At 38.1% G+C, this 23896-nt stretch overlaps 1 protein-coding gene across 4 annotated transcripts in view; it reads right to left on the bottom strand.

Moving 5' to 3' along the window:
• The window catches only part of NBAS (NBAS subunit of NRZ tethering complex), a 406507-nt gene that overhangs the window by 290798 nt on the left and 91813 nt on the right, over positions 1-23896 (bottom strand). For all 4 annotated transcript variants that reach the window (XR_012157919.1, XM_073335981.1, XM_073335983.1 and 1 more), the window contains exon 21: positions 23718-23854. Coding sequence is in view for 3 of the 4 variants with exons in the window: in XM_073335981.1 (XP_073192082.1) it covers positions 23718-23854 (137 nt within the window). In the remaining variant the exon portion in view is untranslated. The remainder of the gene's footprint in view (positions 1-23717; positions 23855-23896) is intronic.

Below are 23896 nucleotides of genomic sequence, written 5' to 3'. Positions count from 1 at the left end.
TTCTTTCCTTGGTTGAGAAGCAGTGTTGTTGTTGTTTTTCTTCCTTAATTCTATGAAGAATAGAAAAGCAGCATTGCCTCCAAGAAGAACTTTAGCATATGATGCAGAAATGACTGCTGCAATTGTTCATACTTACAAGCTGACATTTAAATAATATTATGACCCTGGTTAAAAACAGACAAAAGCCCTTTTTCATATTAACTCACTGCATCTCTGTATTGAACACTATGGCCTACAAAAAAAAAAAAAAAAAAAACCTTCATTCTTGCTAAAGAAACACCACCCTAGTGCCATTTGGAGTGGCCGAAGTCCCAAAGGGCCACCTTTCCCCATCCCTCTTTTTCCTTTCCCACAGCAGACAATAAAGAGACCTCTCTAAAGCATGTTCGTGAATAAACTATAAAATAAGTACCAAAAATCTTGCAATTTCTGTTTTGACTGACTTGTTTTGCAATTCTGAACACACACATTTCCTAGAGAGATGAGTGCAAAACAAGTCTAAGGGGGGGGGGGGGGGGGGATTTCCAAAATTGCTTATGGGAGCTAGGTGTCCAATACCCACTGAAACGAAGTAAAAGGAAGTTGGGCAACAAAAAGTTCCACCACAAAAAACATAGAAATAGAAGAGGTGCTATCCACAAAAATATCAAGCCTGGGTTATGTAAGTAAATATGGAATTTCAGCCTCAGCCTAGAATTTTCTTGAAAGGAGCACTTTAAGAATCTCTCACTCACACACAAAAATGTGTATGTTTACAGACAGAAAGAAACCCTTTCCCTTCATTCAATCACCTCACCAGCTCTCTAGCCTTCACCTGAACACCAAAAAAGGATAAACATTAATATGATTATCTATGTCCTCTCTCCCAATTCTGGAGAACCCAGACTTTTTACTCTCTGCATTATTAGAGCTTTTCAAAATGACCCAAATGGAGCACCACAAGATCGTGTCAAGTTTTAACTGGTGTAGTTGTAATGACCATGGGACAAATGCAGTAGAAACTCTGTACACGTCTCTATAATCAGTTTTTTCAAATGTTTTATTATATTCTTACTAATGAGTTGGATGTTAACAGAGGAATACATGATATTGAAATGGTCCTCTCTCACCAATTCACCTTTATTATACAGACTTTTCTCTATAGGCCTGAACCAACGTCCACTAAAGTTAATGAAGGTACTCTCACTGACTTCAGTGTGCACTGAATCAGGCCATATATGGATAACACACACGTATGGGCCTTTCTCACATATTTTGTGTGCTTTACCCTGGCTTAGACTACATAGTATCACACACCCTGGATAAAACCACATAGAAGACACACACATTCACAAGGCCTCATTAAGTCCCCCGCTCCCATGATGTCTCAGTGGTGACCACTCCTTCACACAGCAATATGCTGCTGGTAAAGAGCAGAATCTGCTGACACGAACTTGGCTCACACACTAGGGTGGCTCACATACTAGAGTCAGCCAGCGAGTGGTTCTATGACACTTGCGAGGGAGCTGACAACTCAGAACTAACATGTGTGATAGTTATTCCTTTCCGGGTCGACAAAAATCAAGGATTTAAAAAAAAAATCTGATTTTTTTTATTTAAATCAGATTTTTTTGATAAAATGCTTTTTGAAGGAAAAACACTTGTCTAAAGATCGTTTTAATTAAGATACCTTATCGCTCAAAGATATCTCATCATGGAATAGGGATAAAAATTCTAATTCTATAGCATGAAAATATATTCATGTAATGTTTAAGAAAAGTTTTGTAAATGAGTTCCAATAGTCCATGGATTAGGGACTCAATCTTATGGGGTTCCACAGGCTTCTGTATAGATTATTTAGGTTAATCTTTCTATCTATCCAAAGGGACTCTGTGCTCAGTCTAGAAGATACCATCAGAGATGTTCAGTTTTTCAGTTCTCAAACTGTGGATTTGTGTCTCCAGAGGTAACATGCTTGTTAACGGCAAAAATGGTTTAAAATAAATAATATATAGAAGTGAGAAATAACAGACTGCAACTCTATTGTCCCTCTGCAAATTTGTGTACACAGAGTCAATCTAAAAGTGCAAAGTTTCAAAAAGTTCAATGAATAGAAGATTGCTGAGGATGGAATAGATCTGAACAAGGAGAAGTAGTCTGGAGATAAATGTGAGAAGGGAGGGGCATATGCTTTTTTGTTAAAATATTATGTTTGTTGAAGAAAAAAATCAAGAATACTTAACGTTGTTGTTTTAGTAAAATAAAACAATTTAAATGTCTGTCTGGTGATGTTCTCCTCCTAATACAGCATGGCAAGAAAATCCTCCAAATATTAATGATTAACCTATTGAATTGGAGATAGTTCACTTCCCAATGATTTCATAAATATCTGCTTCAATTACCTTTGGTAAATGAAATAACCAAACAATTATTCATTTTCTGATATAGCTGTAAAACTAATCTGAAAAGTTTTCAAAATAAATCACGGTTTAAAAATGTGTAGTGTGTACCTTCTACAAATGAAACCAACATTTATCTCTGATTTGTGAAGAGTCTGTATTAAGGTTATAACAACCAACAAGAATGCACTTTTATGTAGAAAACCATGAATAAATCAAGTCTTCCTGACTAGTGATTTAAATCAAATCCACCCTGATTCCCTTTAATATTTACACAATAAAAATCAACTGACATCCAGCTAGTATTAAATCAGAAAAGGAAAATGGTTGACATTTTCTTATAATAGGCACAAATGTAATCAACATATGACTGTCCCTAAGAATTTAGACAGTGGTCAAAAAAAAAAAAAAAAAAAAAAAGCCAGTATATTTTATTACTGCTATGTTGTCCTCAACATGGTATTTATCAGTACCTAGTCAATTTCAGAATTAGAATGTAGAGCTATGTAATGTGGAGTTAGGGCAGGTTCCCATAAAAATCCAATATAGGAGCCAGATGCAAGACAGATGCAAGACAGATATGCACACACTTATAACTTATTTTATAGTCCAGAGTACTGAATACAATTTACTTTGCTATATATGCTGCCAGCTGGAGCTCCCCATGAATTTCCTTACGGTTTAATGATGGCTCATCTAATAAACTCTCTTTCAGTTTAATCAAAATGCTAAGGCACAGATTTAAAGTAACAGAAAAGACCTGTCAAAGTGATGTGATATCCTTCCAGATATGGAACAGAATCAGCATGAGAGCTCAAAAGAGCGAACCTATGGGTAATGCAGTGGTAATACATTAGCATGGCGTTAAACTTCAGAAGATGTAAAAGGAGCACTCATTCCACAGATTAGTCATTATTTTTACTTCCATCACTTCCAAGGGCCGTAATTTTTGATCTATTTCTTTCAATGGACAGAAAACATGAAACTATTGCTTAACTAGTCAGACGTAATCTGATTATTAGATATATAACAAAGTATAAATGTCAATCAAAAACCCTCAAGTACAAAGCTTTGAGTTCCCATAACAATATCTCCATCTATAATGATGCCAAAAACAAGAAAAGCCTGCTTTCTTTCAGCAACGAGCTCTCTAATCTCTCAAGATAGTTTGACGTATCAAAACACCTATAATCTGCAAACACTGCACATAGTTGAACTATGTAATGAACATGTTCTCTTTCCCATCGCCTTTGTCTTCTCTCCTCCATCCCCTCCCACTGCTCACTGCACCCATGTGCTGCCTCTTTAACTTAGTTTGTAAGGTCTTTGGGAAAGGAACTTTGTTTGCACAGCACCCAGGATTAATGGGGCCCAGTCAAGTTTGTGGCCTGTGGGTGCTTTCATACTAAAAATAGGTCATTAATAACATCATTTACCATAGTTTCTGAACAGTGATGTGGCCCATTTCCCAAATAAGTAACTTGTATTATTACACTATGTCAAGGAGATATTTGTCCAGAAACCATCTGTGCTACTTATTGATTCACAGCAACTCCCATGCAGTTGCACAGCATGCGCCATTTTATTTTTGTGTGCCCTTAAAAGCAGCTCAGAGTAATCCTACTGAGCCACTTCAGAACATTTTCTGTATCTGGTTTTATCATAGGAATTTGTGACTGAGAGCTGGAAAAACAAGGGACAGCACAACTGCCTCAATATGTACATATCTGTTAGTAGTGGGAAATTCATTCATTATGACATCCTGTACTTCAGTTCTGTATGTGTGACCTTTCTGATACAGTGAAGGTTAATCTTATCCAGACAACAGTGGGATAGTTTCCATTTTTACTTTACCTTTCTATTTTAACATTTATTTCAGGGATGAATCTATTGTTTACTGTTATCCCTAGCTGTACCATGTATAATTCAGAAAACAAGTTTCTCAGAAAGGACCTGTCTTATGTGTAAAGCACCATGCCCACAGATTGTACCATACAAACAAATAAGATGCAAAAATAACACATGAATGAAGTACAATTAGCTGTTCCAAAACACAGATATAGAGTGCAGAATTCTGAATTTAGAACATGTAAGGATTTCATTGTTATGAACACTAGCACACTTCTCAAAAAGCTCAAGGAGGTCATTTTATTAAATAGCTCCAACACATTTTAGAAAAATAATGCCCTTTAAAAAATTTCTCCAAGATTTTTATAAAGGAAGATCAATTATAGAGACAGTAGTTTACCCAGACACCAAAGACCTAAACAAAGTCTTCCATCTCCTCCTGCCAAATGAACTTAGCAGTCAAGATTGGCAGAGATCGGGAAAGTTCTGCTTGCCAAAGAATCATGCACACATCAATACCCTTCTTAGGCCATCATCAATTGCCAGGAGCAACCAGACACTAATAGTCTCAATGGAATAGTGCCAGGTTGACTCACATAGGAAAAATCTTAAGTGTGGTATTGTATACCCAATACCTACAATGAAATCAACAGATTAAAATCAGGTAATGCTTAGCATTTGTATATTACACACTGACATTTGTTTGCAACACTTCATATAATCTTCTTGCTAATTAAACTGCTTCTTCCAAAGAGCAAAAACACACTATTTGATTTTTTTTTTCCTCTTGGTACGTTACTGAAGTTCCTACTTACTTCAATACACTCCGAATTCAATCAGAGTCCAATCAATTGACAGACTAGGAAGGCACTCAACTCATGATCTTTTTCTTCTAAAGGGTTTCATTTTTCTCAGTATAGCCCTTTTCACTCTTTTGTTTACCGTAGTTCAACCGGTCTTATAATTCTCTGCTTTGACAAAAGACTACCTGTTTTATTGTAAGTTCCATACCCTACTTATTGCAGGTATTCAAGCTGTGGGTTTATTTTTCTCATAGACATGTTTTGTAAAAGGTAAGGTATTAGTCAGTTTTAAGGACAGAGTTCAATTCTTTCTTTTTGCCCATGGTGACTTTATACTCTAAGCTTTTTTCCTGTAAGTACTGTGTACAATGTGTGTGTGTCTATAGGATTCTCAAATGTCAGATTGAGTTTGTAGAGCTGACAGTTTAGGAAATACCTTCTCCCTGTAAACTCTGAACATCTGATCCAGAAACACTGTGACACAAAAAACATGGAACTTCACAATGTCATTATTACATATTCACTGTATTTTTTTTTTTTTAATCGGAGTCTCTCTTACCATCTGAAACACTGTTTTGCTCCAAAGCTTTTTGTATCTGGAAGGTTTGCTGTACTAAGTATTGGTTCTGACTATCCAATATAATGAACACAGATTAAAAAGGCAAGGTATCGATATGCTAGAGATGAGAAAGCTATTTGTGGAAGATGTTGGATGCACAAAATATGGTACAGTTCTCACAAAGTCTTCCATCCATGTACCATCAAAGCGCCACTAATGTGAGAATTCTGACTCACCTTATTTGCATTTAATTTGGAAAAAACTCCAGTTTGCATTCTATACTGAGGACATAATATAAAAATTTGCAATGGGAGTACTTAGAAAGTCATTTGTTCTGCTGCAATCACATACATTTAATGCATATCCATGTTTTACATTTGAAAATGTCGGAAAGTTATCAAATCTGAAATATAGTATTACATCTCTGTTTTCCTACCGTTTCGTCACATACTTTTCTTTGAATACTAATTAATTATAAATATCGTAGACTAGATAAAACAATTTACTGACCTTATAATATTAAGTCAGGCATTCGTTTTATCTTTATTACAGGGGTTACAAAACTACATTATTCCATGTCTGCTTTTATGATCAAATCCTAAAATACTGAGCACCTGTAACTGCCATAGAAGGAAATGAAAGGACAGGATGCAATGTCAGTGCCACTTGCAGGTTCTCAGGATTAGGCCCTAAAACACAGCTTCATTATGTGTGAGGTCCTCTTCACCCAAAGAAGAGGACATAATAAGAAAAGAATGATCTTTCTGAAATTCATGGTGTATATTTACAATATTTGTATATATTGTTTGTGCTTTATTTTTAATTTGGGAAAAAGCTCCCCTCAGCCAGCTTTCCAGTAGTTATAATTGGCCATCTGGTTTTCTTTAAGAGTGACAGACACAGCCAAGGCACTTTGGGTGACTGTAACTACATCCATTCTAAACTTTCAATTTATCTAATAAACTGACAGGAAAAAAAAAAGGGGAGGGGTCACGTTGCCCGAGAGACGATAAGAAAGTAGTGTGTTCAATACTCACAATTTTCTAGAGAAGGAGACCAAGAGAGAGAGGGGGCAATACATTCAAGTGCCTTACTATCCTAAAGCACAGCAAGTGCCACTTCTTTAAGCCACCCTACTCAAAAGGAAACATTATGGAATGATTAACCCAAATGAAAATAATCAACATTTAAAATAATAGCATCTCAGCTGCTTGCAGCTTTCAGTGTAACTGCTGCTTCAAAATTTCTGCTGTGGAAACTAAAGACAGACCCTTTGAAAATGACACTTCTCTCGCAGAAAGTTTTTAAGATTTTGTCACGGTTGTTTTTAGTAAAAGTCATAGGCAGGTCGCAGGCAACAAACAAGAATTCACGGCCGCCTGAGCCCCGCCCACCAGGGCTGGCAGTCCGAGCCCTGAAGTCACAGAGGTCACCAAAAAAAAAAAAAAAAAATCACAAAATTGGTGACCTCCAGGACAAACTGATAGCCTTACTTATGCTTAACAATCTATTCCACCTTGTATTTAGCTGTGATACTTTGAATACCTTTTCCAGAGCTGAAGAAGAGCTCTGTATAGCTCAAAAATATGTCTCTTTAGTGGACGAAAAGAAGTCGATCCAAAAACAGATAATACCTCACCACTTGTCTCACTAAGTCAGATGTGGCATTTAAGAAAAAAGGCATTTTTTAATTGTAGGATTCAAGCACTGAGGATTTTTAAGCTTCAATATAACTCTAAACAAGAAAAATAGAAAGGTCTTTTCATCCCAAGATAGGGATATGCGTTCCATCTGTAGCGCTCCCACAGTTAGGGAATCCCATTGCAGCAAAGCCATCTAGTATGACCTGCACATTTCCCAGAGGCACTACCTTTGATAGCATCTTGGGACCGGACCACCAGGGCAGCCAGTACATAAACCGCAAGGGGTACTTTTCAACGGTGCTGCAAGCACTGGTGGATCACAAGCGACGTTTCACCAACATCAACGTGGGATGGCCGGGAAAGGTCCATGACGCTCACATCTTCAGGAACTCTGGACTGTTTAAACGGCTGCAGGAAGGGATTTACTTCCCAGACCAAAAAATAACTGTTGGGGATGTTGAAATGCCTATAGTTATCCTTGGGGCCCAGCCTACCCCTTAATGCCATGGCTCATGAAGCCGAACACAGGCACCTTGGATAGTAGTAAGGAGCTGTTCAACTATATGCTGAGCAAGTGCAGAATGGTGGTAAAATGTGCATTTGGACATTTAAAAGGTCGCTGGCACAGTTTACTGACTCGCTCAGACCTCAGCAAAACCAATATTCCCATTGTTATTACTGCTTGCTGTGCGTTCCACAATATCTGTGAGAGTAAGGGGGAGACGTTTATGGCGGGGTGAGAGGTTGAGGCAAATCACCTGGCCGCTGAATACACACAGCCAGACACCAGGGCAGTTAGAAGAGCACAGCTAGAAGCGCTGTGCATCAGAGAAGCTTTGAAAACCACTTTCATGACTGGCCAGGGTACTGTGTGACACTTCTGTTTGTTTCTCCTTGATGAAAACCCGCCCCCTTGATTGCCTCTAAATTCCCTGTAAGCCACCCTCCCTCCCCACTTCGATCACAGCTTGCTTGCAAAGGAAATAAAGTCACTATCATTTAAAAAACATGTATTCTTTATTAATTGATTATAAAAATAGGGAGATAACTCACAAGGTAGCCCAGTTGGGGTGTGGGAGGAGCGTAGGAGAGAAAGAAAAGGCCACTTTAAAACTTGTTGAATGACAGCCTTCTGTTGCTTGGGCTGTCCACTGGGGTGGAGTGGTTGGGGGCCCGGAGCCTCCTCCCCCACGTTCTTGGGCGTCTGGGTGAGGAGGCTATGGAACTTGGGGAGGATGGAGGGCGGTTAAACAGGAGCTGCAGCGGCAGTCTGTGATCCTGCTGCTGTTCATGAACCTCCACCAGATGCCGGAGCATGTCCATTTGATCCCGCAGTAGCCCTAGCGTTGCATCATGCCTCCTCTGATCTTCCTGCCGCCACCTCTCCTCACGTTCATCAGCCACTTTCCTGTACTCCGCTATTGTGTCCCTCTACACATCCTGCTGAGCTGTTAGTGCCGGACGACTGCATGAGCTCAGAGAACATTTAATCGCGCATACGTTTTTTTCGCCGCCTTATCCGAGATAGCCTTTGGGACGGAGGAGGGAGGCTTGAAACATTTGCAGCTGCTGGAGGAAAAAAAGGGAGTGAAGTATTTAAAAAGATACATTTTACAGAACAATGGCTATACTCTTTCACGGTGAACAACACTATTCACATTACATAGCACATGTGATTTTGGTACAAGGTCGCATTTTGCATCTTATGTTGAGTGCCTGCGGCTTTGGTGTTAGAGATCACACACGCAGTGCCGGGCAACAGAATTCGGCCAGGGTAAGCCATAGTCTTTCGGCTTCTGCAACCTTCATAACAGCAGCGCCCTCCTCTCCCATACCAAGCAAAGCACGTTGCATTGGCCATTTAGTGCTGCGTTTTTTCTGTTAACGTGCAGCAGCAGAAACCAAACTAACCCACCCTCAAATCCAATTCTCTGGGATGATTGCTTTACCCCTCACCCCCCCGCGTGGCTGGTATCAGGGAAGATTCCTGCTAGCCAAATGCGAATAGCTCAGCACCAATGGCCAACTGCGGGGAGGATTTCTTTTCAACCACAGGCAAACAGCCCAGTAGGAACGGGCACCTGAATGTCCCCTTAATTAAATTCCCCTATTTCAACCAGGTTACCATGAACAATATCACTCTCCTGAGGACAACATAGAGAGATAAAGAACGGATGTTGCTTGAATGCCAGCAAACACCAGGACCATACGCTGCCAAGCTTTGTCATGCAATGATACCAGATTACTTGCTACTAGCATGGCGTGGTAAAGTGTCCTACCATGGAGGAGGGAATAAGGCTGCTCTCCCCAGAAACCTTCTGAAAAGGCTTTTAGAGTACCTCCAGGAGAACTTCATGGAGATGTCCCTGGAGGATTTCCCCTCCATCCCCAGACACGTTAACAGACTTTTCCAGTAGCTGTACGGGCCAAGAATGCATCCCAAGTCCTCAGGGCTACTTAATCATTAAAAAAAGCTTGTTTTTATAACATGTATTATATTTTAAAAGGTACACTCACCAGAGGTCCCTTTTCCAGCTTGGTTGGGTTGGGAGGGTATTTCAGTCAGGGTGATAAAAAGATCCTGGCTGTCGGGGAGAACGGTGTACTGTGTGCTCTCCTCAGAGTCGTCCTCCTCCTCATCTTCCCCATCCGCAAAATCCTCAGGCATGGCAGAGAGTACCCCATCATTGGAGTCCACAGACAGGAGTGGGGTAGTGGTGGCGGCCCCCCCTAGAACTGCATGCAGCTCAGCGTAGAAGCGGCATGTCTGGGGTTCTGTCCCGGAGCGTCCGTTTGATTCTTTGGTTTTCTGGTACGCTTGTCTGAGCTCCTTAAGTTTCACGCGACACTGTGTTGCGTCCCTGCTGTCGTCTGTCCCTCATGGACTCTGAGATTTTTTGAAATGTTTTGGCATTTCGTCTTTTGGAACGCAGTTCTGATAGCATGGATTCCTCTCTCCATACAGAAATCAGATCCAGTACTTCCCATTCGGTCCATGCTGGAGCTCTTTTTCGATTCTGGGACTGCACGGTCACCTGTGCTGATGAGCTCTACATGGTCACCTGTGCTGATGAGCCTGCCTGGCCAAACAGGAAATGAGATTCAAAAGTTCCTGGGGCTTTTCCTGTACACTTGGCCAGTGCATCTGAGTTCAGAGTGCTGTCCAGAACAGTCACAATGATGCACTGTGGGATAGCTCCCAGAGGCCCATACCTTCGAATTGCATCCACACTAACCCTAATTCGAAATGGTGATATCGATTTCAGCACTAATCTCCTTGTTGGGGAGGAGTACAGAAATCGGTTTTAAGAGCCCTTTATGTAAAAAAAAATGGTTTTGTTGTGTGGACGGGTGCAGGGTTAATTTAATTTAACGCTGCTAAATCCAACATAAACTTGTACTGTAGACCAGACCTAAGACAGATCAACATTCAAAATGGAGAGAATGTCAGTATTATTGATGAGAAGAATTGAGAGACTGCTTAAGTAGTAAATTTTAAGTGTATGGAGGAGGAAGTGGTGCTTGGTCGATAAGGACACAGCAGGAATCCTAGCACAGTGGCAACAATATAAAAACTGAAAGGACACATTCCAGAAGATTCATCGTAACACCCCTACCACACAGAAAAAGTGTTAACTTCACAATGTTAATATTAAAGCATAAGAATTAAGAAATTCAAGAGAGACGATTCCCACAGCAACTTCAATTTTGTCCTCGAGTATATGTAAGATTTCAGCTTTTTTCATTCAACAAACACAAACACGTACAACTTGGGTTACTGCAGTATTAAATCTGACAACATGAACACAGAAAACAGAGAAAACGTAAAACAAATGGCTCTTGCCCTGCAGCCTCTCACCAGTTCAACCATACAATGGTAATAATAGGGAAAGTAACCTGACTATATTGCACACCATATATATTAAAGACTACACGCACAACTGCCTAGCCAGAAAACAAAAATGTGACTATATGTGCAATACAGACAAATTAACATTCCCATCAGATATTTATCTTTTGCATTTCCTGGATGTGTTCATTTTTACAACCTTAATATTGTTTTAACATATGCTTTTAATTACATTTAGCTCCTCTGAACACCCCTCCCCCACCCCTCTCCACATACTCCTTTAACTTGCATACTTTGTTTTTCCTTTCATCACAAAAACAAGTTGAGTGCAAATAAAAACTCTGAACTTTCTACTCAATAGAGTCACAATCCATAGACAATGGACTGCAATGTCACTGAATGAAGACAAAATGTATTGGTAGAAATAACTTCTTATAATGTATCATTATAATCCTTCCCACACCATCAGGTGCATAAAACAGAAGTCGGATGGCACCAACCATCGCTATCCTAAGCTCATTTTTCCAAGTCTTTTATATTCATATGTAATAATGCCACTTCAGCTGAGAGTGTGCCTCTAGGTCAGCGCCTCTGCCTTTTTCTCGGTGTTCACTCAGCAATGCTCATATAGGAAGCCTACTATCAGACATTCTTGAAAGATGTCCCACATCCATCCATCCTTTCATACTTGCTTGTTTTGTTGTAGGCAGTTGTGCCCATTCTAGGTCTCTTAATTACTTATCCTATCAGTCCATTTTACATATTTTATCCATGAACCTGTACTGTAAATTTTTCAATTGCCAATGGATGGATTTATTTTCTAGGATTCTGCCCCTATAGGCAGACACTTGGGATGTTGCTTCTAAAGATCTTAAGTTTGGTGTTTTTGCTGATCGCATTGGACTTCCATGCTGTATTGAGTTTTCAAAATACAACACTTGCTTTACCTATTCTGGACTTTATATCAAATACGCAAACACTGGTATCATGAGACATACTACTACTTATTAACAGTTTTCAAGGCTTCACCTTTTAAGTGAGTAAAGTTATTGGTAGGTAAATTTTCATAACTTCCATCTGATTTATTGATAACAAGACCTATTTGCTCGAGAGAATTTGAGAGAACATCTCTGTTTCTCTGCATATCTTTGACTGATTTATTTGTAAGACAGATGTTGTCTGCAGAATGTAATTCTCCAAGCTCGCCTACTACTCCTACAATACCCCTTTCCTTACTGATACTCTGTCACATAAAGTCAATAGTGACTCCAAACAATATAGGAGACAAGATACAATTCTGCCTGACACCAATGCCAGTTACCATTGACTGGTAACATTAACCAGTCCATTAGCTCCTGGTTTATTGACTGTTTATTGAATTATTTTGTTGGGGATACCATAGATTTGTATCATCTGCTAAAAAGATTCTCCATCTACACTAATGTCTTTCGAAAAACTACAACATTCAGGACTATTGGCACTTGCCATTCATTGTTTTTCTTCACAATATTATGGAAGGTGGAACACCTGATCCACACAATATTGATTTGGATGAAAATCAGCTTGTTGTAGTGTGCTACCTATGGCATCTCTATGTCTATTTAGGGTGCTTACACAGAAGACTTTCCCTGGGACTGAAAGCAGCACAATACCAAACTAGTTGTTTCAAAATCACTCAAATCTACCTTTTTGAGGAGCTGATTATAATCCCTTTTCCATTCCTCTAGGGGCATGTCCCTTCTCGTATATCAGGGATAATAGGATTTTCAGGTTGTCCTCTATACTTGCCTTAAGCAGTTCTGTTATGATTTTATCTTCACCTGGTGATTTACTGTTCTCAATCCATGAATGTCTGCTTTCAGTTCATCCAGGATAATTTCCTGACAGCAAACATCAAGCTCTGCCATCTTCTCTACATTACCAAAGCTGAATGCTATCTCTGGTGGAGGCCTGTTAAGGATATTATGGAAATGCTCTATCCATCTTTCGTTTTGTTCCTCCAAGGTAGTAAAGGATTTTCCCTTGTTTATCTTTTACTGGATCTTCTCTGCTATGGCTAAAATCTGAAACAAGTCATTTAGTGGTTTGAAAAAATCTTTCATTGCTGCCATTCCTATTACCAATGCCTATCAATAAATGCTCTTTTATCCTCCCTGGCTGATATTTTTATTGGTTTATCTTTATCCCTATATTCCTTCTTTTGTTATTTACACTCTTTTGGCCCTAAGACATTACGTAGATTTAACCTGTTTCTTTCTTTCTGCAACAGTGTCCCACCTGGCCTTAAAAATCCATTCTTCTTTCCTAGCTTTGTTAAATCCAAGGACAGTCTTTGCCATCTTAATATAAGGTTTTCGAATGGCTTCCATGCTTTTTCTACATCAAAGACTACTTCAGCCACATTTGACAGCTTTTTTGAAAGTAAAATTAGAAATCATTCCTTATTTGTTCGTCCTCGGGTTTAAAGATATTCATCTTTAGAGGCAATTTCCCCAATTTTATTTCATGATAGCAATACATTGATAATCACTTCATAAATATGTGCTTCTGTATATGCAAATGTGTTGAAGTGACTACTAAAACTACCTTTGTACACCAAAATCATCTATTCGATATCACCTGACTGCATTTCTAAAAATCAATGTTTTTTTTTTTATCTCTTTATGAGAAAAGTGTGTTTCTCCAACAACAAAATGTTTCAAGTGACATAATTCAAGAATATGCTTACCAGTGTTGTTAGGTGATCCATTATGTCCATCATGCCATGACTATCCCAACTACAGAATTCGTATAATTCTACTATAAAAATCATGTTGTGGGCCTTTGCTGATGAGATCCTGAAGAATGTTACTGAAAGTGTCTTCATCTTCCTCATCATATACGTTCTTTGGGGCACAGCACAGAATAACCATCACGTGTATATAGTGTGTTTGAAATCTTGCTTGTATATTGCTGCCATTAACCAGTTCCAAGTCTAAAATGGTTCTTTATGTGGTAGATTTCAAGATCAATGCAACTTCTTCTATTCTTCCATCTGGCGCCCCAGAGCGAATCAGATTTATTTCTGTTTTTCATTTTGATTTTATTTGCACCTGGCCACCTGCACTCACTCATACGAAGGATGTCTACATTGTAATTTTCCATTTCTTGGGCTGACTTCCCAATCTGTAACAGTCCTCACATTTCAAAAACTAACCTGAAGTTTGGAACGAGCCTGCAGCAGTGAGATGTTCAGGGTAACAGCATCCTGTCAGAAGAGTTTGGCCGATATCCATCATGCTGTCCATTTGAGGGTAAGGATCAGTATTTAGTGTCTTATTTGTTCTTCTGTTTCCATAACAAAAGTGTTTTATGGAATTAGGTTGTCACCATCATGCCCAATCCCCAAAGGGTTGGAGGACCAGGAGACTAATTTTTGTCTGGTTTCTACCCTTCAACCTGGCTGGCTTGGGTGACCTGACCAGGAGAATAAAATTCCTACTGGCTCAGCTCTCTGCATCATGGGGCCATTCAAGCAGTTCTACCAGGTCAATATATTATTTCTAGAGAAGACTTTAACACATTCACTTTTCCTTCCTTTTTTTATTATTAAAAACAGTAGACAAAACAGAGACAAAGAACCTTAGCTCTGGCACTCTTTGGACACTTTTGCAAAACTCTATATGCTTTAAATAGCACCATTTATACACACACACACACACACACAAAACATGGTGCGGCAAGGAGAGTTTTGAAACTCTACAGTGCTGCAGGCGATAACTAAAAAACAGGTTAAGTAGAATGGTTTCATTCTGAAAAGCAAATGTAACGGTCTATAACATTATTTTAAATTTAAGCCTACCATTTACCTACCTATCAATGATAACTTGACACATTGGAATTATGAAGTTTTAAAGTTTATTTTTTGAATTATTAAGAAGGTATTCCTGTCCCCACCTCAAGCAGCTGAATGGATTTCATTCAAAGTATCTAGTAAACATTCATCTTGAAGCTGAAAACAAGCAGGGACAGTTTCAGCCCAGCAGGAATATTTGGGAAAGTTGAGAGCAAAAACAGAGGAATATACATAAAAGTTACTATCTTAAAGTGTACATTTTTACTACCAGTATAATGTGCAATATAACTGAGTTATGGCTGTTGGGAGAACGATACATTTGAATTCCCTGACTTTTGTGAGTTTAAAGTGTCAGCTATAATGTTGCAACATGGTAGTTTAATGCAGTAAAAAGAAAAAGGAAATTAAGAGTAAAGGAAAAAAAGCTCTGGTTATGTATTTATAATGCAGGGAAGGGCATTATTTTCCACTGAGATTCTCTCTTAAATCCCAGTGGCAATAGTTTTAAAATAAGCTAAGGACTCTAATTGTATCCATTAAAATAGACATTAGAAAAGAGCTATCTTCTCTCTGTCTGCCTCACTACTTCTCCGAGACAGACGTTTGACTTGCAAAATTTATCCAAACCACCAACTAAACAGGCCTACTAGCCATAATACAAAACAAAAAAACAAAATATTCCATGTCCCCTCTCTCCTACCCCTCTGTTTGTTACAGCTACGATTAGATTGTAAATGTTTCAGAGCAGTGACTGAATCTTGCTATATGTTATTTATTATTTGTATTATGATAGCATCTAGGAGGCCCCATTGTTTTAAATTTAACAAAAAATATTCCCTACCTGAAGAGTTTACAGTCTACTAGGTAGAGTATACAGCACAATGATGCCCTCACCACAACTGGAGCTTTTGGGAGCTATGGTAATATAAAATAAGATCACAGAAAAAATTATTTGCACTTGGACAGCACCAGAGAGCACATTGCAAATATTAAGGAAGCTTAAACAGTTCTGTAAGGTAGAAAAATATTACTCTTTTTACAGATGAGGTAACACTAAGGGACGGATAAACAGACTAATTGCCTGATCTACTGATCTCCACAGGCCTCAAATGAGTTGTCCAAAGTTACAGCTAGTAAATAGCAAGTCCAGAAACATAATTTAACACCCCCATCCTCTTCCAACCACAAGACCACAGCAGTTACTGTTATAACAATGTAAGCGTCAGTAAAGATGCTTTCAAATTTTATGAATGTTGCAGATGCCATCTCACAGCAGTTTAATGAATGAAAAGAACAAAACCTATTTCAAAAAGTACAAGGCCAAGTACTTTTCTGTTCAATATTCGCTACCTAAAAGCAATGTAGTACTGAATCACACATTCGTTCATTTCATTTTGATTAGGTTGTCTAATCAGCTTTTCATTTTTATAGGAAAAAATGAAATCTTATTATGTTTCTCCTGAGAATAACAAAGAGGGATGTACTGCTCTAATCTTGTTTCCATAGCCACTACAATACACTAGCTATTCCATATATGGCAATATTTCATTACAAAAATAAAGTTATGCTGGAAAAAAAGGTCCTTGCTTTAAAGTTCTTCCAGGAGCCAAAAGTGACTGAGAAAAATTCATGAACTGAAATAGGCTGTATAAAATGTATTAAACCAAAACAAAAAATATATATTTTGTTCTAATTTAACATGCAATTACTGTGCCACAAGTCCTCCTTTTCTTTTTGCGAATACAGACTAACACGGCTGTTACTCTGAAACCTATTTTTTCAAGGTTATATTACAAAAAAAAGAGTCTGATACATTACAAATTTATTGTTGGGAGCATAGGATGGTGGTTCTGTGGGGGAAATGGGGTTTTGAAAGAGGAACTCCTTTGGTTTCAGCTCATAAATAGGGTCATCTGTTTATCTTACAGTATGAACTGTACAAGTAATAAAATTCCAGTTTTTCAAAAACTACCTATGAATAATTGGTCGTAAGTTATTTTTACATACATTCAACCACTGCCTGAAAGTTACACTGGGCACCAAATAATTTCAACACAAGAGACAGAGAGAACGAGCGCATCAGTGCTCACTTTTGTTGGGAAAGTCGGTATCGAATATATTTTATTGGGTTTAGAATGCATATTTTGTGATGTTTTAATCATCATATTGACATTTCATTTTTGTGTACACATGAATGTAGAGCTCCTGAAATGTGCTGGACTGACAGCCCTTAAAGAATACAGTCATGTAATTTGCCCTAGGAATAGATATAGCTATCCAGTGGCAATGCACATTTCCCCAGAAAGAGAGGTAATTCAGTCTGCATGCCCATTTCACCCTTGGGATCTCTGCTGCAACTAACAACAAAGGTGTTACTTTGGTGGTAATTTGGTACCATGTCCACTTGGAGTATATGTCTGCAAGGAACTCAAAAGATGATCACCGTATCTCAAATACAAGTAGATTGAGGAACAGGCACAAGGTGGTAACTTTGTTACTATTGAACTGGGCCAAATCTGATCTAGTGTACTACAGATGAAGCATTCCAATTCAAAAAACTAGTTACCTATTACGGACCTATTTTAAATTATTTGTGTGGAGCCTTAGCTTCTCAGCAGGAAATGGTTTATATACATATATATAAAATATGTCTTTGTAAAAGGTATTAAGAATGGGATTGTTTTACACCAAGTACCTCCCACCCCATCTCCATTTTGCAGCTGTCCGAGCAATGACAGTTGTCTATTAAGCATGTTGCATCATTCAGCCTCTTCATAGTTTACAGAGAGTGCACCAGAAGGGAGCCTTTAAGGAGGAAAAATGTGCATGTGTAGTATTCCCCAGGACACACCTTCCTGTGCTAGGATCACCATATATACCGGTCGAGTTAGAGAGTTTGCAAATCCACCCCAGGACTATGAAGAGTGGCCATAGATTTAACACGGCCACCTCTTCATGAGTAGAGGAAAAGGACCATCTCGACCCATGATTGCACAACTCTTCACAGCTGCTGCTAAGGCCAAAGATTAAGTACTTTATCATTTACATAGGGAGGCAAAAGTGCTTGGGAAACCAACTCACTAATCAGGTAATGGAACAATGTTTCTGGAATATGGGAGTCAACAGTGTAGGGTGGAAACAACTACAAGTACACACAAAACTAAAAGAGAACAGGCTTTTCAAAGGTGACCACCTTTCATTCCTCTTGCTCCTGCCTCAGGTTGTCACAGTACAATTACCAAAGCAATATCAGTGAGTTAATGGTTAGCAATGAAACATGCTGTTCATTTTTCCTCTCTCTTTTTATGGTCCTAATAGCGGTCTTAATAGATGGGAAAGAACAATGATTTAGACACCAAAACTCAGTGATGTCTTAACATTTGCTAGTTGACCAAAGGGGACATTCTGCAAATGTCAGATATAGTAAGTACTTGGCCAATTTCTACTCAAGAAGCAGTTCTCCCCTTTTTTCTGTGAAGAATATTGTGAGTGGGAAAAGGGAAAAAAGCTTGATTTATTAATAAGCCTCTTCAATGCAGGAAACAAGCCATCTGGAAAAGTATGCTTTGAAATAAGAAAAAGCTTAACCTGAAGTGCTGGAAAAATAAAGGCTCTATTAGACATTCTAAAACTTGTCTTTCTGAGATAAGACTTCAAAAATGTTCCTTGCAACTACTAAATAATGAAGTCTACTCAATTCTGATTTATGAGCTCTGAGCTCTACACTTCCAATCTATTTTTATAATTGAAACACTGGTATGAAACAACTTAAAGCAAAAAAGTCTTCTAGTTATGACAGAGTAATGATTTTAAAGTGAGGATGATCTACTGTGAAAGCACGTAAGCTCATCCACTCTACATAAAACGTAACAGTAAAAAGAGTCAAATCCATGAAATAACTTTCAGAAAAATTTACAGTAGAACTTCACAGTTATGAACACCAGAGTTATGAACTGACCAGTTAACCACACATCTCATTTGGAACTGGAAGTACACAATCTGGCAGCAGCAGAGACCAAAAAAGGCAAATACAGTACAGTACTGTGTTAAATGTAAACTATTTTTAAAAAAGGGAAAGCAGCATTTTTCTTTTGCACAGTAAAGTTTCAAAGCTGTATTAAATTAATGTTCAGTTGTAAACTTTTGAAAGAGCAACCAGAATGTTTTGTTCAGAGTTATGAACAACCCCCATTCCCAAGGTATTCGTAACCCTAAGATTCTACTGTATTTTCAGGATGAAAAACAGATTATTTCTGTGTTCCCAGAATCTCTATACATCTTTAGGATCACTGATAATTATTTATTTTTCTAAAATGCAGAATCACACATTTTTTTAACATGGTGGTACCAAAGACACTGCAATATGCATTTTACGCACTTTACTTCTCATATACTGTAATAGTTCATTTTAAAACTATGTGAAGAAACATTAAGATTGCATTCTAAAGCATCCATAAGTCAGTAATTACAAATCTTAACTCTGTTTTTTTTTTGTGCGCATTATAAAACAATTGTTAATTACAAGATCAAACTATCAGGCACTTTTGACAATTTTACCTAAACTTAGGAGCCTAAGTCCAATTTTCAAGAAAGATTTAGGCATTTAGGAGCCTAGTCACATTGACTTTCCATATGACTGACTCCTGAAAATGGGAATTAGCTGCTTTTGAAATTTTTACCCTTTTGTAATTCATTTATTCTTTTAAACCAACTGTTTTCATTGTGATAAAAGCTCAGGAATATCTTTAGTAATAGACTTTTATTTGAGGAAAAGGTTTTCAAAAAGGGGCCTTTGGGGAGTTAGCTGTTCACATGGTGCTGGGTTTCTAGCTGCTAAGCTGCCTTAAATAGTTCCCTCATTTTTTTTAATGTAATCTATTGTTGCATTTTTTTATTTTTTTTTTACAGGGATGTTAAGGGACCTAAATTTGGAAGAAGGTGGTCTGCTTGCTAATGAAGAAATGTCCATAAGAATCTCTAGAATAAGATGTGGTTCACACTATAAAACAGTTTGAGAAAGCCTGCTCTATGGTACATATTTTAATAATTTAGTGAGTTAGCAGTCTCATGCTTTACAATGTCAACCAGCTGTACCTCTGCCTTTATTTACAATTCAGGAGAGGGCTCAATAAATTACAGCTTAGCTAGCTACACATTCAGATGACCTATGTCAGCAAATATCAGTTATTACTCTTTATTAATTTCCTCTAGTTTATGGAACTCTACAGTAGTCAAGAGTTCTAGAAGTAGCATTCTATGGTGCTCTTTCTTTCATTCACTTTCTAGTGCACACTGTTCTTTTAGTCATAGACACCTAAATATTTCTCAGAGAGATACCAGTTTCCAAACCACATCTGAAAAGTGTGCCACAAAGTGTAAGGGCATAAATCTGAAGGAACCCAAGTGGCTTTTTTCATTTTTAGTTACATCATTTGTCACACAAAAACGGTGTCATTACTTTGTAATCATATTGAAATTCAGTCACCCACACAAGGGCAAAAAATCTCATGAAGGTATGTTCTCTTGGTTGAACAGGCATAGCTCCATTCTGTTACCCCTACTTTAGAAGTTTTCCTCAGAGACCCTTATTCAAGTCAGAAAGGTTCAAAACACAACAAAAAAGTAGAAACTGCAAATGACTTACATAGGTTCATCATGTAAATCATCAAATGATAACCAATACATAAAATATATTCAAGAGTCTTGAACCTAGAATTTATAGCATGAAACTGAGTAAACGTTTATTGCAATGTGTGTTTTCATCTGTTTTCAAATCCCTAAACTAAGTTCCAAGGAAAATTAAGCCATCAAGATTGTTTCAATATTCAGAAGGTGATAATCAGTAACATGAGTACTGAACATCAAAAGTTTTCCTCCATTTTATACTATAACTGCTATTTCTCTAAATGTGTGCAAGTAAAGCCTACAGTAATCTTAGTGTAATTATTAAGACTGGTATATTTTGTATTCCAAGGCATGCAGTACATACACACATGCATTTCAGAGAGCTAAGTGGAGTCCTTTTGATCTCAGATTTGTTGTGTATTATAAAACTTATTTTTTTAATTCATATTACTATTTTTCCCATTAAATCCTATAAAGTTTTGGAAATGCAAAAGTTCCAAGTTTTAAACAAGTGGGAGAACAACTGGTTTAAAATGGAATGATTTAACATTGTCAGCAAAACTAGAATTCAGAATCTGTTAATATGTTGCAGGACAGGAACAATGAGGTCCAGCGTTTAGGGTGGTAGCCTGGGACTCAAAGCAGACTTCCTATATGACTTTGGACTGTCACAGTCACTCTGTGCATTAATTCCTTATCCATAAAATAGGAATAATAATATATGAGTATAATATGAGTATGAGTTATGAGTATAATACATTAAAGATTTTGGAGGCACTCAGGTACTGAGATTACAATGGTCTTTAAGGATCTAAGTTAAGCAATTACACAGCTATCTTTCAGCTCTTTTATTTGTATTATGCTGCTGTCTAAAGTAATATTTTTTCTTAATAACTGCTTAAATACAGTAGATACTGGACAATAAACAGACTAAAATCCCATTTCACAGTTTTCAGAAGTCAATAAATTTCTTCCCAAATGAGAAATATGCCTCAAGTCAACATACAAAGATTGAGAGATCTGAAAATATTAACGAAGGGCACTATGATGATAGCCATAGAAGCTCAAGTGCAATAGCATTGACTGTAATACATAAGGGCTTTCTGCTCTTGTTTTTGTTCCAAAAGCTTAAAGGTACAAAGAAAATCTCATTTGACTTCTCTCGGTTTCATTCAGATACAGTATGAAATATCTTGAAGTAGTTACCAGTAAAAACAGTGTGTAGCACAAAATGCTTTGGTGGTTTTAGATCAGTTATGCTAGAGAACCTATTCCTTATGTATGTTGTATATATAATGGCAATTTCCAAAAGGGAAAATAAAAACAGTAAGTACTCATTAAAGCAAATGTTTTACTCAGACACCCAAAAGGAGTCTGTTGAAAATTATTTCTTTATGATTAGAAAGCATTGTTATTGTAATACCAGAGAAATTAGGTTTTCCATTCTTTTTTCAGAAACTGAGATATAGTACTTGGCTGTATTTAATCCGGGAAAAGAGAATAGCCTCTTTCATAACCTTTTATATAGTGTGACAAAGTTTCTCCTCTACCTTGGTGGGTCTTGCGCTTATTGGTGGATTTGCTCGCCTTGGAGATTCACGGTAGCTCTCAGTTTGGCCGTTTTTGTGAACCCACAGTCTAGGTTGATTCCTCCTGTGTCTGACCAGAAGTTGGGAGGTTTGGGGGGAATCCGGGCCCACCCTCTACTCCAGGTTCCGGCTCAGGGCCCTGTGGAATGCAGCTGTCTAGAATGCCTCCTGGAACAGCTGTGCGACAGCTACAACTCCCTGGGCTACTTCCCCATGGCCTCCTCCCAACCCCTTCTTTATCCTCACCATAGGACCTTCCTCCTGGTGTCTGATCATGCTTGTACTCCTCAGTCCTCCAACAGTATGTATTCTCACTCTCAGCTCCTAGCGCCTCTTGCTCCCAGCTCCTTACATGCGCACCACAAACTGAAGTGAGCTCCTTTTTTAAACCCAAGTGCCCTGATTAGCCTACCTTAATTGATTCTAGCAGCTTCTTGATTGGCTGCAGGTGTTCTAATCAGCCTGTCTTAATTGTCTCCAGAAGGTTCCTGATTGTTCTGGAACCTTCCCTGTTACCTTACCCATGGAAAAGGGACCTACTTAACCTGGGGCTAATATATGTGCCTTCTATTACTCTCCTGTAGCCATCCGTCCGGACCCTGTCACAATAGGGAAATCAATGGTCTTGAAGTTTTGCCTGGGAGACAAGGAGTCGTACAGAACCTATCAGTAAATTTCCCCACATCTTCATAGATTGTGGTAATAGCTTCACAATCAATGACAGACTCAGAAAACGTGTCACAGCATCCTGCAGCATCTATAGATGTCAACAGAGATGGAAACAGATCATTTAGGGAAAAGATTTCTGATGTTGGATCTGGGAGATCTCTCGTAAAACAGAAGATGAAGGAATTAAAACCTAACTTAAAAACCATTTTGTATGTGAAATCTGAATTTTAGACTATCATCCTCATGCTCTCTTCATCTGAGGTAGTCTGCCAAGTTTCCTGAGTCTCTTTAAGGTCAGTAGCAACAGGTAAAATTTCCACACTTCAGTTATTTCTTAATTTAAAGAATGTATAATAATAATTTGCATTTCTATTGTGCCTTACACCCAAGGACCTCAATGCATGTTACAAACAAATTATGGAAAGACTCACATGCACCACTGAAGCACAGCATTTGATAAATTATACAGAGTGCTAGACAGGGCTTCTTAAGGGAAGTCAGAGTGGACACTTCTCCTGATAGGGTTTATTATGTGAAAAGGGAGTAAGTACATTTAAATGCTCTCAACACCTAAAGATTTACCATATGTCCTGAAAAATCTCTGCAAGCAAGAGGTAGAAAGACACTGATTCTTACCTATTTACACTGAGTGATTTGACAAGTCAAAGTGAAAACTATATGAACTAGAAAGTAAAGAGATTCAATAAGTAAATTCCAGAGTGCTCTCTTGATGCTGGTCAACAGCGAAACAAAACAATTATATACGACAGTTACATAAAAACAATTTGAAAACTGGGGGAGTGGGTGTGGCTCTGTGTGTATGTAAGTTTACAGCCACACTTTTAGAATAAAATCTCTCAACATGTTCTAAAAAGAAAATGCAGTCCAGTAACTGATATTGAGAGAGTGCTTTCTTACCAAGCTTCAGGCAGCAAAAAAGAATACTCATGTGGTGAGGTGGTCTCTGGAAAATTAGAGAGAATTGCCAGCCGATGTGGAAGCAAGTCTGAACCATGGTATGTAAACAAGATCTCTAGGGCTCTCACATTGCTTTCCTAGACCGGAAAATATAAAATATTCTGTTTTACACTATGAAA

Source organism: Lepidochelys kempii, chromosome 3, assembly GCF_965140265.1.
Source record: "Lepidochelys kempii isolate rLepKem1 chromosome 3, rLepKem1.hap2, whole genome shotgun sequence".
Lineage (NCBI taxonomy): Eukaryota > Metazoa > Chordata > Testudines > Cheloniidae > Lepidochelys > Lepidochelys kempii.
This window is presented reverse-complemented; position numbering and strand designations above follow the sequence as displayed.